This window comes from Poecilia reticulata, chromosome 6, assembly GCF_904066995.2.
Source record: "Poecilia reticulata chromosome 6, P_reticulata-male-v2, whole genome shotgun sequence".
NCBI classification, from domain to species: Eukaryota; Metazoa; Chordata; class Actinopteri; order Cyprinodontiformes; family Poeciliidae; genus Poecilia; species Poecilia reticulata.
Genome location: NC_088835.1, coordinates 5,457,507 through 5,475,586, shown reverse-complemented (window position 1 = coordinate 5,475,586; position 18,080 = coordinate 5,457,507). Strand labels below are relative to the sequence as shown.

General features: G+C 41.0%; 1 protein-coding gene and 1 long non-coding RNA gene across 2 annotated transcripts; one reads left to right on the top strand and one right to left on the bottom strand.

Moving 5' to 3' along the window:
• Positions 1–617: 617 nt before the first annotated feature.
• Positions 618–5,810, bottom strand: cpa4 (carboxypeptidase A4). Its single transcript, XM_008410844.3, has 11 exons — positions 5,672–5,810; positions 4,721–4,802; positions 4,072–4,206; positions 3,861–3,959; positions 3,179–3,280; positions 2,969–3,070; positions 2,752–2,862; positions 1,868–1,958; positions 1,481–1,680; positions 935–1,019; positions 618–848 (listed from the first exon to the last, which is right to left on the bottom strand). Exons 1-11 carry the CDS (start codon positions 5,764–5,766, stop codon positions 661–663), a joined length of 1,290 nt encoding a protein of 429 aa, XP_008409066.3. The 5' UTR covers positions 5,767–5,810; the 3' UTR covers positions 618–660.
• A 10,199-nt stretch (positions 5,811–16,009) lies between these two features.
• On the top strand, positions 16,010–16,968 carry LOC145551918 (uncharacterized). The gene is made up of 2 exons (XR_014087796.1): positions 16,010–16,374; positions 16,495–16,968. It is a non-coding gene; the product is annotated as an uncharacterized LOC145551918 (long non-coding RNA).
• Positions 16,969–18,080: the final 1,112 nt, after the last annotated feature.

Here is an 18,080-nt window from a genome sequence, read left to right as displayed (position 1 = left end):
TTTTTGTTTGTTTCTTAGCAATGAATTTCATTGCCTTCATGTCTGACCCATAACCTTGTCATTTGCTCCCATATAGTGAACATCAACAAATGTTTGAAGAAAGGAAAAAAAGTGATGTGAAGAAGACACATTTAGAGGATTTTTATTTATCAATGTCGTCATGAACTTTCATCCAGTTTACTTCAGACTTGGCAGATATGTTGATGGGGACCAACGGGAGTGTAATTCGCAGTTTAAAGTGCTTCTGTGTTCACGGTAATTCAAATAAAATTGAAGGCTTTGACCCAAAGCCCTAAACCTTCACTTGCATCTAGGGTTGCCACTCATCCCGTATTGTGCGTGACATGATTTGTTATGTGTATATGTAGTAATAATGAAGTGGTCCCTGAGTACTTTATATAGTAGGCTGCCCCAGTCATTGTTTCACTCACGGTGTTGGTGTTGCAATAATATGCCCAACTGCTTTCTGGGTAACACAGACTAACCAACACGTTGCCGCTGCAGTGATTTTGATTTCTGAAAGGTGGCGACCCTACTTGCATCAATCCTACTGGTGCCATAAGCCCGATAACAAATGTGTTAAATACAACCTTAAAACACAAAGACACAACAGACACTGAGAGAAAAAGTAGCTTTATTGGTTTCAGAATCAATAGCCCACTAATATGGGTGGTCACGAACATACTCCATGATGTGCTTCAGGGCTAACCAAGTCTCTGAGGCAGTCGGGATAATCTGATTGGCAGGAAGGACGAAACCATACCAACCAGTGTCCCTCAGCTCAAAGGCAAAAGAGTATTTGATGCCCACATCGTAGGACCAGTCAATGCTCCCACCGCTGGCTTGATCTGAAAAGAGAAGAAGAAGATGGCAAACATGTTCATATATTAGTAGTAGGGTTTGAAATGTTGCTCTGAGGGAAAGTGTTACTTACAGATGATGTTGCAGATGTTTCCAACCTTGTATGTGGTGCCGTAGAGGGACGTGAGCTTCTGCACCGCAGCACGGGCAACAGAGTCCTGAGCGCAAAAGTACAATTGTGTAAAGTATTGGCCAGAAACAATGCAGGTCTTATAAAACGTAGTATGATTTTAACAGCTGAAAGAATGTAAATAAGGCTAGGTATGATGTAGTAGGATCCGTAGTGTACCGCTCTATAGTCGAGTTTGTTTTATCTACATATTCACAAGAAAATCTAACAATATTTGTGCTACTACGGTGAAGTTAAGGTGGTTGTTAAGTGGAGTAAACTTTTAGCTTTTGCAACAGCCGATGAGACATTCCTGTGCTTTTCCAGGTCTTGTAGTAAATTAAACTGAAAGACTCAAGATCAGTTGGCATGTGAACAGATACAGCCGGCAACCTCAAACATTTGTTTGAGGTCCTACCTTAAAAGGAATTTTTTTGACATAAAGGTGTAAGTTTAAGGTTTATCTTCAGTGTTCCCTCTCCTGGATTACTCTAGAGCCTAATTTCATACCAGTTCAGCCTGATCAGCAGCGCTCCCGCAGGTGTAGCCGTAGGGGTACATGAGGAGCTGGGAGTAGGCGTGGACGGAGATGAAGGACTTGAAGTTGCCGTGGCTCTGGACCAGGTTCACAATGTTCTTCACCTCAATCTCAGAGTGAGCAAAAAGGCCACTATAGGAATCAGAGCAGGGAGAGGAACTGGAACCGGGGCCTGGACACAAAAGTTTGGATGGAAACATGCATGGAAATTAGCCTCTTGGCTATAATCTTACTTAATTACATGCTAACCTTCATTAATATGTATTCTCCCGTTTTTTAAATCACTGATCTGGACTGAAAACAAATCCTGGTTATGTTAAACAAATTCAAGGATGCTGCTGTAACTGAAAATAACTGACCACCAAATCCTGCATCCCAGTTCCTGTTGGGATCAACTCCGACACACGAAGAGCCTGAGTTTGGAGAACGCGTCTTACGCCACATCCGGTCCTGTAAATCCCACAGCACAAGTCAGTGTGTATCCTCTTTTCCTCTTTGGATGTCAACTTCAAAATATAGCTAAAGAGTATTTTATTAAGCTCTTTATAGGGGCAGTATTATGCCCAAGCATATAGTGCCATTTTATAGCACAATCAAGTAACTATGTTTCCTTCAATTGTTATAAAAATGTTGTATATATCAAATATGACTTTAAAAGAAATTTGGCTTTGTAATTTAATGCCTTGAAATTGGGTCTCTGTCTCTTTAAGTAACTCCAGCTCTTTATGAAACTCCACCTCCAGGTAGTCATCACCACAAGGCTCTTCTATTAACCCTTTAATAATGTTTTTACCAACATTTCACTGAGAAGTAGCTTATACAATGAGCTCAGTAGATGCACAGTTCCACCAAGTGTTTGCTAATTGCTGTTGGCTAGCCTGAAGGAGCTGAGTGGGGGAGTCGTGGTGGAGGGAAGCTTGGAAGCCTGGAAACTGCAGCTCAGAGGAGGAACTTCATCCTGGAAGGTGGGGCTAGGTCCACCTAGGAGTTTTGCCTAGCTTAATTTTTGCCAAGGGAGATTAAACAATTTCTCAAATATGCATGAAAGAGTCAAAGCAACACTCCAGGTATGTTTTTAATGAGGGAATAACATGATGTAAAGTTTTAAAAAGTCAATTTTACGTAATGGTGTCCCTTTTATTTAAAAAATGGAGAAAAAGGAGAGGTACGACTGTAGCTGCGGGAACACTCAATCTAAATTCTAACAGGAAAACAGTAATTTGAAGCAGTGGTGGTTTCTTACATTGGTGTGGGAGAAAACATAACCATCAGGGTTGGCCACAATAAGCATGTAAATGTCCATGGTGTTCAGAACGGAGGTCAGAGAGGCATCAGTGCCATAATCAGTGGCGATCTGGGTGAGAGCACAATGTACTGATTTAACACAATTATTCATAAACACACCACATAGATCAGGCGAGACTTATAGAGACCCACGTATCGGCAATGGCGTTTTGTACCTGGTTGGCCGTCCACACTCCAGTGGCCTGAGAAACCCACTCCCTGGAGTGAATACCCAAGTCCATCCAGATAGCAGGGCGATTGGTGCCTCCAGTGCTGAACTAAATACAAAGTTAGCAAACATATTGATTTAAAGGAAGTTATGGTACAGGGTGTCTGCGCAAGCTAATTGTGTTGTCTAATGAAAGCAAAGCCAACAATTTCCCTACCTTGAGGACGTACATGGGTCTGTTCTCATAAGATCTGCCGATTTCCAGCTTAGTCACCAGGTTTGGGTGCTGAGCCACCAGCGTGTCCATCCAGCTGTAGATCTGTATGGAGATGGATCAAAACCTGAGACCAACAAAAACATGTAGCCTGTTTGATAGCACACAAAGACAGGTAAGGCATTGTTGAAAAAATGCCACACAAAGTCCAGATTGTAGTTTTTCTCAAGCCATGTAAGGAACACAGTAAAGAGGCGCTCTGGTCACACGAGACTAAACTTTAACCTACATGCAAAATGCCGTATGTGGCTAACACTGCCCGACAATGAAAATACAAACCGAACAGTAAAACATGATAGTGGTCACATTGGTTTTTGCTTCTTCTTTTTTTTAAGGGAGACAAAAGAGTTATATACACTACAAAATGTGGAAAGAAGTACAGCACAAAATTGACTGTTATTACATTGTAGCAAGTGATGTCAAATCACCAGCACAGTTTCCATGGTCACAGTCAGAGAGATCTTTTTAGAGGAAACCTTTCAGCAACAGCTCGAGCTGTAAAACTTTTCCATTCCATCACATTGTGGAGACATGAAAGTCATCGATTACAGTTCACAATTGTGAATTTGGAGTTTATTTCAGCCAGAATAAATAAATAAACGATTTGCCGATGTGTGAGTCGTACCGTGTCCAGAGGATGATAGGCTGCAAAGTTGAAGTCCTTGGTGTTACGCTCCCTGATAAGGTTCTCCCTCATCTCAGCTTTCTCCTGATCGAGCAGCTCCTGAATGTTCAGGGAAGACGATGTCAAGCTCACACTTAACATGAAGTCATCGTTAACACGTGACTTCAAGTCACCCTCCGAGTCAACCAGTAAACCTCTGAGGACTACCAACCTGGACGTCGTCAATCATGACAGTGAAAGGGATGCTGTGGGCGTGCAGGTACTCCTTCACGGCACCAAGGAGGCTGCGGGGTACTCTGACGTCAATGGGAAGCTCCGTGGACACCGGGTGGCGCCAGAAGTCCAGCTGGAATCAGAGAGTCAGTGGGAAGGAGATGATTGACACCTGTAGTTTGAGCACAGCAGCTTAGGTTGATTTACAGATCTGCTGTTTTTTCATTTGAAGTGTGGTTAGGAGGGAGTGCCTTATGGAGCTAAATTAGGGCCGTAAAGTTTGTTCAAAAGAAAAAGAAATTTGAAACTGAAAAAAAAGAATGTGAAAAAAGAAACATTTAAAACTACATTTCAGATTTTTTTCAGTCTGAATTTTTATGTTCTTTTGAACAAACTTTATGCCCCCAGACAAATACCAGATGAGCCATTCGGAAAATCCTCATACTCTCGTGCGCAAGTAAGAGATAATTACTTAATTAAGCTAAAAGAAAATGTAAAGAAAAGAAAAAAAGGACAGAAAAAGCTTATCTGTGATTTAATGCAATAAAGGTGAAACATAAAACAGTCCAACATGCAGCTAAGAGAGGCTAAATATGGATGACTGTGTTGGATTGTGTGAAATGTGTGTGTAGTGTGTGTTTACATACATTCCATTTTTCCTCAGACTCCAGAATCTGCAGCAGCTTGATCTGTTCCTCCGACTGGGCGTCGACTCTGATGACCTGGTCACTGAAACAAATCTGATCCAGTCAATTTCATGTCTTCTTAAATGGTTGCCTCGTGGCAAATCAGCAGTAGGTTAGCAGGTTGACTCAATTGATCACCAATAAATAATTGTTCAACACATCAATGTAGATATGCTGCTATACATTTAGACTAGCAGAGGACAAACGGAACACTTTTTCCTCACTTTTTTCTTCTATACTGCTCTACAATCCAAAAGGACGACCTACTTCAAGAGCCCTCCACTCAGCTCCTTCAGACTAGCCAGCAGCAATTAGCAAACACCCGGCGCCACTGTGTAGCTGCTGAACTCATTATACCAGCTACTTCTCAGTGCAATACGGACAAAAAGGTTGTTAAAGGGCTAATAGAGGAGCCATGTTGTGATGACTTCCTGAAGTTTCAAAAAGAGCAGGAGCTTCTTAAAGAGACAGAGGTCCAATTTCAAGGTGTTAAATTACAAAGTCAAATTTTCTTGTAAGCTGATATAGCTTTTTTTATTATTATTATTATTATTATTATTTTTTTACAACTGAAGTTATCATAGTTATTTGATTGTGCTATAAAGTGATTCTATTTGGTTGGAAAATATTTTATACTGTGTCCTTGAAACAGTCTCTAGGAACATGTGACAAATTTAAGGCCCAGGGGCCAAATCCAGCCTGCCGTGGCTTTTCATGTGGCCATCTAGACTCCAGACACCAGTGTGAAAAGATGTTCAATATTATTTAATTTTAAGAACTACTTACAGAATGCTGATTCAGCTATTTATTAATATTTTAACAGTTTGTTAATGAGTTTAATTAATACATTCTGTTCATGCCAAAACTAAAGCTGAAACAAAGGCCACTGCTAGTTTTAAACGTCAAACTCACCCAGTGAAGAGCCGCTCAGATCTGGCTACAGACACAAGCACCACCAGAAACCAAAAACCTCTCATCCTGTCTGGATAGTTCAGACTGTGAGGCATCGGCTCATCTAAGCTCTATTTACCACAGTGGTTCAGGTGGTCTGTTCCCACGTTAACCCCCACCCCCCAGAAACTGGCACACCTGTCAGTCACACTTATCTGCTTCCTGGAAAACAGGAAAAGAACATGCTGATGAAGCATGGGGTTATCTGTTCACTGCCCAGCTGCAGATAGAGCCAAGTTACCCAAAGCCATTTGCCAGGTTTGAAGGTTTCTTTATTTTGTTTTACTCTGCTCAAAGAAACAAGCATTTCAAAAGCCACACAGAAATCAAGAATAAATCTGGCATTAATATGGAAGAGAACATATCCTCCCCCATGCAAGCAGCATCACAGCTGAGTGTCAACAGAATATATTGGAAAGAAAACTAGAGCTTTGATAGCGAGCATTTCAAGTTTTAATAGCAAAGATGTGAAATCTTGCACTCAGATTCAAGATGATTTTGACTTTAAGCAATTAAATTCCTCCATACGTCAGGTTAATTTTGGTCAGCAGAAGTTTTGCTATTGGAACTCTTCCATAGATCCCTTTTTTTTCTCTAAATGTGACATATATCAAATAAGACTTAAAAGAAATTTGACTTCTTGATTTAACACCTTGAAATTGGGACTGTGTCTCTTTAAAAACTTTGCCTTCAGAGAAGTAGCTTGTGCAAAGAGCTCAGCAGATGCACAGTTCCATCAGGTGTTTGCTAATTGCTGCTGGCTAGTCTGAAGGAGCAGAGTGAGGAAGTCGTGGGGGAGAGCTGCTCTGTAAGGTGGAAGCTTGGAAAGTGCAGCTCAGAGGAGGAGCTTCATCCTCGAAGACAGAGCTAGGTCCCATCAAGCACTATGCACATCTGAATGGTTTCCATAGAGATTAAAGGATTTCTTAAACATTCATGAAAGAATCAAGGCGACACTCCATGTTTGTTTTTCATGAGGGAGTAACATTTTAACGAGATATAAAGCTAAGAAAAGTCAATTTTGTATAATACTGCCCCTTTAAGACCTTAAAACGTCACCACTCCCAACAAATTAATAAATCTCTACATTCCTGCTGGTATTTGCAGTTTTACTCATCCTGCATATCCTTTCTGTTGCTATATCTATAGTTTTTGAAATTGTCTCTATGTTTTGGCATTATAATGCGAGACAGATAATTTGTGAGAAAATCGAATTGCTCTGCCTTTTCTCAGTGCTAGCTAGATACAACCAATCAAAGCCAGGAGGCGGGTCTTAGTGCTGTCAATCACGACCGTTTGCACCACTCACCCTCCCGCCTCCCACTTGCTTTCTGCGATAGTTTCTCCCCATCAGCAGAGCCTGATATAAACGCTAAAGCTAAGTAGCATAGCCACCATTGATAGCAGATAAACGATTTTCTTGTAACAGTGAGTTGTTTCTCCACCATTAGCACATTTAGCAGTGAGAACATGAGATGAGTTGTCAGCGATAAGCCCCGCCTCCTGGCTCTGATTGGTTGTTTCTGATTGGCAGCGGTGCATTTCTTCAGATGACAATAGTAGCTCAGGCAGGAGGTATAGGAGATTGTCTGAAGTTCCCAATTGTGGTTTTATCGTTTTCCCTTTGTTCTGTGCAGTGATGTATTTTCCTTTCTGCATCACAAGGACATGGTCTGTTAACAAAATACAGTAAATGCATAAATATGAATCTTGTCCAGTCCTTTATCATTGATCTTCCATAATTACAATTTACAAAACTTATCATCAAAACTTTAGAAATAGTTTACAACAGTGCACTGTTATATTCACAACATGACCTTTTTTTTTTTTTTTTTTTTTTCCCCAGAAAATGACTTAGGGAAAAAATAAATAAATAATCACTTTTGGCAAAAAATGACTTAGGCCATTATTTTAGGAAATTGACAATATCTAAGATTGGCCCAAATGTGACTAGAAATAAAAGTTACAATACACCTTAGTGCCACCAGAGGGAGACACATTTACTCTCTGCCTGAAAATGAAATGAACATTTAAGCAAGTATTGAGCATACCTTCATTAACCTCATGTTGCTCTATTAAATTTTTATTTATTTATACATGTGGCGTTTGCTTTTACTGAGAACAAAAAATAGTCATAATTAACCTGTGTGTGTAATTAACATAAATAATGTGTTTCACTTGGTGAGTTGAAACAAACCTTTTTAATGGATTGAATGGGTTTGTATTACTAAGATTGTTTTTGTTCCCTTGGAACAGATGTATTAATTATACGCACAAAACAAACAGCCAAACAATTTAATGTATGAAGGATTTTCACCATAAAGTGCCAGGCTCATGTTACAAGCTTTAATAAAACTCATTTCCCAACCCCCACAAAATACTGGAGGGGGACATTTAAAGTAATTATTGAGCCTAATGTCAGTATCTCTGAGTCGTACCCACTGAGCACTTTTCAGGTGGAAAATCACAGCCTAGTTTCAACATGCTGAGAGCTGACATTTTAACAGCTAAAAAAAAAATCTGATAGCTCCTTATTAATGAACTCAAATAAACTGAAAGTAATACACACTGAGAAATCTTCAAGAGTTTCTTTCTGTGTCATGACATTTGATATCTGAACCACTACTGTGAAGCATGAATAACTTCCTCGCAGCAGGACACAGCTCAGGTAGAAGAAAACAATCAGTTAGCAAAGAAAAATATGTTTAACTCTCACACGGTCTTAAGAGACGGAGCTCGTCATTTGAGCCCCATGAGCTTTTTACCTTGTGGGCGGTCCAGTGGGGTTGCACTGAGCTTGTGTGTACTTTTGCAAGTTTTGTGTTTGTGTGTATGTGTGGTTTCAGGAACTGAGAGTCTGACAGGACATTTCGCAGCTGTCTGACCGCGACATCTGCTACGCTCCTACTGAGCATCACACTAGGAGGAGGGTTAAAAACATAGAACAGGTTAAGTTAATGCAAATCACAGTAATCTGCTTCTGTTGTGTGAACCAAAGACTTTTATTTCTCTTATCATACATCAAAAATAATTTATTCACTTGTCTGGCTGCTCATTATTTAAAACCACAATACTGAGACCATCCAAGAAAGAGTATTTTCCCTCACAATTCATTCGATAATTTCTTCATGTGTTTCACTTCTAATGAAGACTGGAAACTGTAAAAGACTCAAAGAAAGTGAAAGAACCAACTGTTATATGGCTTGTTGAGGAGTTTAATATTCACACTGCTGCTGAGCTTCTAATTAAAATTTGGAGATGTTTGTGACAAGCAGCCAAACAAAAGAAACTAAATATGGAAAGGTGATGCAGAAGAAGCTTCTTAAGGCTCTCCCATTTCCTATTTTTGCAATTGGTTTAAAAAATATGACTTGAATGATTGTGTTTAACACTTTTTTAAAATCAAGAAACATCGTAACTATAAATTTATTTTAGTCTAGGGCAAAGGCTCCCAAACTGTGGGGCGCGCCCCCTTGGGGGGGGGGACATGAAAACAAAAACAAAAAAACATGAACGCTGTATGCGCTGGGTTTTTACCTTAGAATGGCCAACTCTCGGTTATTCCTCTGTCAATTTGCAATTTGATACAGTAGGGGCTTCCGCACTTCCCATATCTGTGTCCTCTGTCACTTTTATCAGCAGTTAAAACTGTTTAATCCGTTGTTAACATGTCGTAACCTTTTTTTCCGAGCCGCCTTTAGCGTAACATGAGCGCTACGACGCTCGCGCTGGGTTTACGCCTGTGCGGCAGTGAAGGAGACCTGCTGCTGTGCGGAGCTACGCAGGTGTGTTAGAATCATGGCAGCAAACCAGCAAAACACAAAGAACTTTTCACAGTTTCCCCCCCAAACTAACAGACTGTTGAGCAAAGCTGTTGAATGAAGGTGATGTTAGCTAAAAGATGACTAGCTAATATCAATACAGCAACTTAAGCTTGTAAACAAGTAGCTTGTAGGCTACTGGTGTTGTTGTCTATGTTCAGCTACGATTCAATTTGCCCCTCAAAAAGTTGCCCCCCCCCCCTTGTTCATCTGGAGCCGGTGCTGAGTATAACAGGGAGTCTCTAAGAATCCACCCCCCACCCCCTTCGCTCACACACATTGTTCAACCAGACAGCTATTTGTAAGCCATAGGGGGGCCCAGAAATAGTTTGGAAACCACTGGGGGGGCCCAGGAGAAAAAGTTTGGGAACCACTGGTCTTGGGAATTCATCTTTGCTTTTCTGACATCTGTACCAATTCTGTTGTTCTAGATCTGAACAATCAGAAAAAGAGTTTGTACTTTTGGAGGCATTAATCAAGTTTAACTAAATAACTTTTCTACATTTTTGGAGAATTTAGTAAGAAATGCCGAAAGTTTGAGGAATGTTTTAGTCTCTCATGCAAAACACCTAGGTAGGCCAAACGCCGCCTTCAAGCTCTTCCTCAAAGCTCCAGTTTCAAAACTTCCGAATTTCTGCCTCACAGAGCAGCCCTCCCCCGTGACTCCCTCTCTCAGCTCCTTCAGACTAGCCAGCAGGAATTAGCAAACACCTGGTGAAGTCTGCTGAGCTCATTATACCAGTTACTTCTCAGTGAAACGCTGATAAAAACATTATTAAAGGGTTAAAAGAGGAGCCATGTTATGATGACTTTCTGAAGGCAGAGCTTCAGAAAGAGCAGGAGCTTTTAAAGAGACAGAGAACCAATAACAAGGTGTTAAATTACAAAGTAACATTTTTTTCAGTGATATTTGAGATAAACAGCATTTTTATAACAGAAGGCAATGCAGTGAATTAACTGCCTGGAAAACTCATAATGCCACCACTTCAAAGTTTGCTTTGAGTTGGGGATTAATGAAAACATCTGCTGGATGGTGTGAGGCGACCGCCTGCCTTCTCCCCCATCAGCTGCCATGACACTCCGCCAAACTCCCCTCCGTCTCCTCAGAATCATAAAAAAAGAGGTCTTAGCATGTCACTTCCCCTCCCTTTCACTTTCTAACAATCTCATGAGGCAAAGTGAGAGGAGAAGGTTTCATAGGCGTAGGAGGCCACAGGGGATGCGTGGGGAGCTGGGGGGCTGGAGGTGGTGGTGGTTGAGAGCAGGGACTTTCCATCTATTTCCCAGTGTGGAAATAATTTATTCCATTTCCCTTTCTGTGTATCTGAAAGTTTAATACTCCACATGAAAAGTGGCTGTACATGCAAATGTGGGTGGAGTGCTTATTTCTGCCCATCCTTTGTCCCATGTCTTATGCCTCTAAAAGCCGTAAGAGTAAAGAAACCCCCACTCCCCGCAACCACCCACCACCCAACAGCACGTTCCACATGACTTCCTCTGTGCTAAAAATAGACCCATTTACATTGCATTACACGCCTGGGCTGTCTCTCAATATTTCAGAGACTCACCGGGAAATTGACCATTAATCATTTATCGCCTGTACTTGCTCATCTCAATTTGCGCGCGCAAGGTGCACGGTGTCGATGCAACATGGCGCAGTCAGTCCTCCAGCGTCTGCTTTTATTCTTACGTGGTTTGTCCATTTAAATGCAATCTGCTGTCCGTTTGATGCCAGAGCTTGATGTTGGGAGGCGGTGAGGCTGCCTCGCGCATATATTGGCCAACTGAGCGTGTCTTGTCATGTGATCCTCCCCTCAGTCCAGTCTGGCGGTCAGATGACAGAAGCGGTCAGCTGTGAGTTTCTCTGCCGTGGAAAACTGGCCCCTCTGATTTTGTTGCACACTTAGAGCTGGGCTTTAGTTTTTGTCATATTCGTCTGTAATATAATAACTCACCTGCGTGCAAAAGGTTCGGTCTCTCAGATCACCTTCCTCTGTTGTATAATGTATGTACAGATGAGAGGTTGGGCGCTCTGATTTAAATGCTGATTGGCAGCTGTGTTGAATGCAACTTTACAATCTCGGTGGACCATCTACGGTTATGGTGCAGAATGAGCAACATGGTGAATCTACAGCCGACTGCATTGTTTCTGGGGATTTTGTCCACTAGGGGTCACACAGACTCCATCACTTTCCTTCTGCTATACAGTGGCTTTTTTAAAAAAAACTACATATGCCTGTAAAATGGCTGGTTTTTATGTAAAAAAAAAAAAAAGATCATTTATCCTCAAAAACAAACAATATACAAAACAAATATGTTAGGGGTGAAAATATAACAATGATAAATGTGTAACAACAGGGTTGCAAAGACTAGTTGTGAAAAAGTATTTGCCTCATCTTTATATTCGCATGTTTGTGTGGTACGCCCGTAAATCTGACGCACCAGCCACATCCACAAACAACAACGGATGGCAAAGTCACTCCTTTGGGTCTACTGGAGGTTCATTTTTGCTTTGAAAAATGATCTGATTGGATGCTGGAAATGACTGTTGTTGTGCTAAAAGAGTTGGTCAATGAGTGACGTTATTCAAGCCTAATGTAACATCTCTATGCTAAACATGTAGCAGCAGCACAGACGTCCCCAAGGCTGATGTCGGTCCACATTTCTAAAGAACTTCCATGAATAATCAGGAGATCCCAAAACACTTTAAAGTTGAGTTGGTATAATAGCACTTTTAAAAAATCTGATGGTTAAATAATAGATAAAAACAATAAATATATTTGTTATTGAGTTCATACGTCTATTTAGTCAATAATTTAGCAGCAAACAGGGGTGTTGAACTGAAAATGTTTATTTTTGTCGATAAATGGTCTTTGATTAAAGTGCAATTAATTACAGACCCTGAAATGAACTCAATTACAAATTCAAATCGATTTCCACAGCTAAAAATAAAACGTTGACACAAGTGAATTTAAGATAAATAATTCCATAAAGGATGCAGACACTTGGTAAAAGTCTTGTCTGCTCTTTTTGCAATCCACAGAGGCAACAGGATTGGTTTAAATATTGGTTTATCCCAAATCCATGCAATTAAAATATTATAATATCCATCCATCCATCCATCCATCCATCCATCCATCCATCCATCCATCCATCCATCCATCCATCCATCCATCCATCCATCCATCCATCCATCCATCCATCCATCCATCCATCCATCCATCCATCCATCCATCCATCCATCCATCCATCCATCCATCCATCCATCCATCCATTTTCTAACACCCTTGTCCCTAGAGGGATCGGGAGGGTTGCTGGTGCTATCTCCAGCGAACATTTTTTGGTGAGAGCCGGGGTAAACCCAGGTCACTAGTCTGTCACAGGGCATGTTGTCATATTGTGATAACATGTTCCATTCTTTATTAGAAAGAAACCTGTGTCTTCAAAGACCACTGTTTATGTCTGGATTTAGCGTGTCTGGCTTCTTCTGGAGCAGAACAATGTTGCATGTCTCACATCAGTGATGTACAGTCGGATAAAATGCGACACGACTGTTTGAACTTGAAAATAATCAGATCCAATTGACTGCCACCTATGGAAGTGGCACAAATTGGATTTTTTGGGGGGTCAAAAGATACAAATTGGGCCATTCACACTACCAAATAAAGGTTGGACATAGGTTGCATGTGGACAAAAATACGGATTTGATTAGCTAATTTAAACACCTGCTCTACTGATGATCTGCCAGAGAGCTGCAGTATGGGTCACCTTTTTCTTTAACTAAAGAGAAACACACCAAATTCCACAGCACATCCACTGCTAGCTTTTCAAAGTCAAGCTAGCATAACTGACCTTCTTCCCTCTCTTTCACTATTTTTTACCAATTAAGACTTTTTCCTGACCTTATTATTTAGTTGTCTAGTGTTGGCAATTAGTAGCAATCCACTGCATCCCTTTTCCATTTATGTATCATAACTTTTAAGATTTAACACATTATGTTGACAACTTGACAGTTAAAACCAATGATCATCGTTGGCAAGCAGCTTTTTGCCCTCCAGCAGGGACGTGTTTATAGGGACAGAAAAAATATGATGATTGTAAGAAAGCATGTTATTCAGATACGTATACTAGAAGAACAGAATATTTTGCGTTATTAATATATGACCTGTTTGATTAATTTCAACCCACTCTCTGACCCTCCTAGTATGTAGTTCCACCTCTTAGTAAAATGCTACGAGGAAGTCCCAGTGACTTTATTTTAGCCTAAAGAGCTAACTCTAGATATTAAGGGTGTCCTAACTATTTCCTGAGGAGAAAATACATTTCTACTGAAATCTTTCATTCACTTAGTGGAAAGGGTTCAATATTTAAACATAATCCAATAAAAAACCAAAACTTTCATTAGGCATCCTACATTTTTTCACGACTATAAATGGTTTGCGAATGACGTGAGCAAGTCAAACGTTTGGCCTGGGCGAGTGAACTGCCTCTAACCAAGTAGCCGCTTTCACTCGGTACATTTAAGAAAAACGCAAACTTGAAGTTATCCTGTGTATAAAAAAAACTGACAAAGCGATATTTTTGAATATAGTTGTCAGCTGAAGTGCTGATTAAGCTGGATGTGATTGTTAACTGATCAGATAGACAGAGCTGCCAGATTCCTGCTCCAGTTTTCTCCCCTCAGCTCTCACATTAGCATGCAGCTTTTAATTAATTAGCTGACGGCGCCGAGGAGCACGGTCTCCTTCAAGTGTCGGATATTCAACAGAACTGAAATAATAGAGACTTAAAATGACAACGACTTGTCATCGCTTTGTGTCATACCAAGGGAGGATTCACTTCCTCCAGGATTTTCTAGCTGTGGCCTAGTTAAAGTAAATGTCTGGCTGATTTATCCTCAACTAATAACACGTCTCCTAAATGAATTAGCTTATACTTAGGAAGAAGGAAAGGAAGGAAGAAGAGAGGAAGGGAAGAAGAAATGAAAAATAGGAAGGGTGCAAGAAAGGAAGGAATCAATGAAGGAATGAAGGACACAAGAAGGGAGGGAAGGAAGGAAAGGAAGAAAGGGAGGATGCAAAAAAGGAAGGAAGGAAAGGGGGAGGAAAGAAAGAAGGAAGCAAGAATGAAGGAAAGGGAAAGGACTAAAGGAAGGAAGCAATGTATAAGGAAAGAAGACAGTAAAGAAGGAAGGTAGGAAAGAAAAAGGCTAGGAAGAAGAAGGATACAAGGAAGGAAGGTGGGAAAGAAGGACATAAAGAAATATGTAAAGAAGGAAGTGAACAAGGGAGGAGAGGATGGACAGACAAAAGGAAGAACACTAGGAAGAACAAAAGGACAGAAAGAAGGAAAACAAAGAAAAAAAGGAATTTCTCACAGCAGGATCAGGAACAGAGTCTGGAAGATTTTTCCAAACTCTTTCCCTTTCCTCTTCTGGTTCAGACCAGGAATTCCCAAAATTCCACTCCATATTTTCCCAGTAGAATCCTTGTCACAAGTATTCATGAAGCTCACTGAAAAGCTTCATAAGAAGAAGAGAACCCTCGACGTCAGGGTTCCCTTCTCCGTCGAGTCGCCCGTTCACGGCGGCTCCTCTCAGACATTCAGCTGGGCGTTTCCACAGATCTGCCATCAGATTAGGAAAGCTCTGAAACCCGAATCGCTCCGTCAGGTTCCGGCCAGTCGGGGCCTCCGTGGAGCCGTACGCCTGCTCCATGTTGCACATAGAGCTGCTGTCTGTCTTAATAGTTAGGCAGTAATGTTTACAGTTACTGTTTATTCCCCCCGTCCGTTTAATGATGTTGTGTCTTCCTGAAGACTAACTCATTAATTTTCCCTTCGTTTCCAGCGACAGCGAGCTGACAGGCTGTCCACCGGCTGGTTAAACTCTGCCAAGACTCCAGCAGACATGTTTTTACTTTAACAGTCGCGTTTCTTCATGGGTATCTGTTCATTCTGCCTTTAAATCCTTCATATCTGATTCGTAGTTCTTTTACAGTCACACCATTTAAATGTAATTTTAAAAAAAAATCTGCATGAATGCAGTATTCAAGTTTTGTACTTTTAATGATTTATTTAAACTGGGTGGATATATAAATATATACTCCAACTCTACAATATTATTAGTCTGCATTTACTTTATGATGTGTTTCATTGCTGCCAACACATTGAGCTTTACATCATGTTATAATGTTATTCCGTCATCAAAAACAAAGCTGGAGTGTTGCCTTGGTTCAATCGGACATGAAAGAGAAATCCCTTAATCTCCATGGCAACCATTCAGCTGTGCAAAATGCCTGGGTGGACCTAGCTCCGCCTTCAATAATGAAGCCCCTCCTCTGAGCCTTGGTACCTTGGTAAATAACTTCAGTCCAGAGTTTATATGGGCAGCAGCACAGGTGGAGCAATCAGCAGCCAGCAGGATTAGGAGGAGCAGCAGAGAACACGGCAGGAACAAGGAAATCATAGGAGATTCACCTGACATTAATGCGCTTACTGAACGTTTGTTCTGACCAGAGCTGCGTATTTCACTCTTGACTGCCTGACAGAGCACTTCTTCTGCTTCTGACTCGCAGCGCTGCCTCATGTTTATTATATAATAATCTAAGAAAAGACTGCCATAGCCTGGGAAGGCCTCAGCTTGTGTAAAAATAGACTGACAGCAGGGGGGGGGGAGTTGGGAATGATCTGCCTATTTTTAGCACCGGCGCCCCTGTCCACGCCTAAGAATAGCAAAGAGAGATGCTTCATATTCACCCTGCGCCGGTCAGGCCGTTCTCATTCCTGAATGGAGCGGACAGACGATTGGCGCAGGCCGGAGCGCTGGCCAGAAAGGTCCTACAGGTGCATGTCATCGATTTTTATTTATTTATATCTTTTCAAATATCAGTCCATACTCCACTACTCATCACAAAGCGTTTTTTTGTTTTGTTTTTTTATTAACACGCGGACTGTTGCTCGCAGGTTGATGAGCTCGTGAGCGACGACAGGGGAAATAAAGCGGGTGGAAAACATGCGCTCTGAGAGCCGCCTGGTCCCCCCGCAACAGCCTGACAGATATTAGAGCCATGCTGAGCTCGTTCAAGTCTGCTTTATTGCTTTAGAGCCTCGGCACTCTAAGCAGCTGGTGCTACGGGATAAAGGTGGGACACAGGGGGCATCAGAGGAGTGAAGAGTGGGAAAAAAAAATAGTTCTGTTTGTGTCGAAAAAGAAAAGGAATGAGAGAACTTTTTAAAATAATAATAATAAATTTTTTTTAAGTGCATTAGAAGTTAATTTTGTTAAGTCAATATGGGAAATGGTCTTTTTACTTGGCTTTCTAGCATGTTAAAATGTTATTCCCTCATCAAAAACATTCATGGAGTGTTGCCTAAATTCTTTCGTTGACGTTTGAGACATTTCTGACGGTATCAGAATAAAAATAAATGAAAAGCATATTTTGAAAATCTGTGTTGATTTAGTGTCACTTTTTAAATTTGGACTACAGAACCTTGCACTGAACACTTTGCTCCACAGATGAACATTTTGCATGTGTCCAACTATAAAGTAACTCTGTATTGGTTTGTAATATGTGCCATAAGGCCTGTATGTGACATTTTTCAGTATATAGTTGCGCACCATTGCACCCTTTATCACAACACAACTCTTTTTGGTTGGTCATTTAGGTGCCTCTATTATTGACAGTCAACAAACCATAATTCCTAAACCTACCACACAAACAGCGGCTATTTTCCATGCGGTGGTGTCTTTCTTAGTAAAGTATAACATTAACCTAGCATGTTCTTCAGCTTAGGGTTGAGAATTCCAATTAAAGTTTCCAGATATAGCCTGAAGTGGGAGGCGACCTTAATGGCACAATAACTCATCACGAAGTTAAAAGTAATGCGAAGATAAACACAGAGAGCAGATAGCAGCGAGGGCTCATTAAAATGTTGAACGAGCCTACAAACGAGGAAGGGAGCAAAGTCTACTGGCTGTAATTAGCACACTGTCACTTGTTGCACAGCAACCCACGCTCTTAGCATGTCAGATTACTTCCGAACTGCTTTAAAAAACAAAAATGAAAATACTCCGAAATGCAGAAAAACACACATTTCGTATGAATCAAGACCAGTGGTCAGTCGTCATTGGAGGTTTTCACTGGATGTGTTTGGTGTAGTAATAATAAGTCAGCAAACTTATTGGGCATCATAATCTTATTGGCAACCAAACTATTTGAATGTCATTATCAGATTATCCAGCCCTTTTGGAATCTCTGAATATAGTTTTGGGAACTAGCTAGGTAGCTAGCGCTTGATAACTTTAAAAAACTTTTATAAAACCCTCCTGCAGTTCTTTGTAACTTCATAAAACTTATTTTTTAACCCTCCCGTGGTCTTACGAGATCAGCTTTTTAGCTTTGTACGCCGCGTGCGGTTCGGCGGGTCGCACTGATCCCGCGCGCACTGTTAACGATGATCCCGCCATCCGCCGCTGTCCGACCGACCGTTACACATCCGCCGCGCTCCTATTGAGCATCGCGCTAAGACCGCAGTGGAGAATAATAATG

Excerpts from the sequence above, each read along its gene's own strand:
- cpa4 (XM_008410844.3), bottom strand. The coding sequence starts at position 5,766 with ATGCCTCACAGTCTGAACTATCCAGACAGGATGAGAGGTTTTTGGTTT. Across the intron at positions 4,207-4,720 it reads AGTCTGAGGAAAAATGGAAT|CTGGACTTCTGGCGCCACCC; the intron begins GTATGTAAACAC and ends CTCTGATTCCAG. Across the intron at positions 3,960-4,071 it reads TCATGATTGACGACGTCCAG|GAGCTGCTCGATCAGGAGAA; the intron begins GTTGGTAGTCCT and ends CTGAACATTCAG.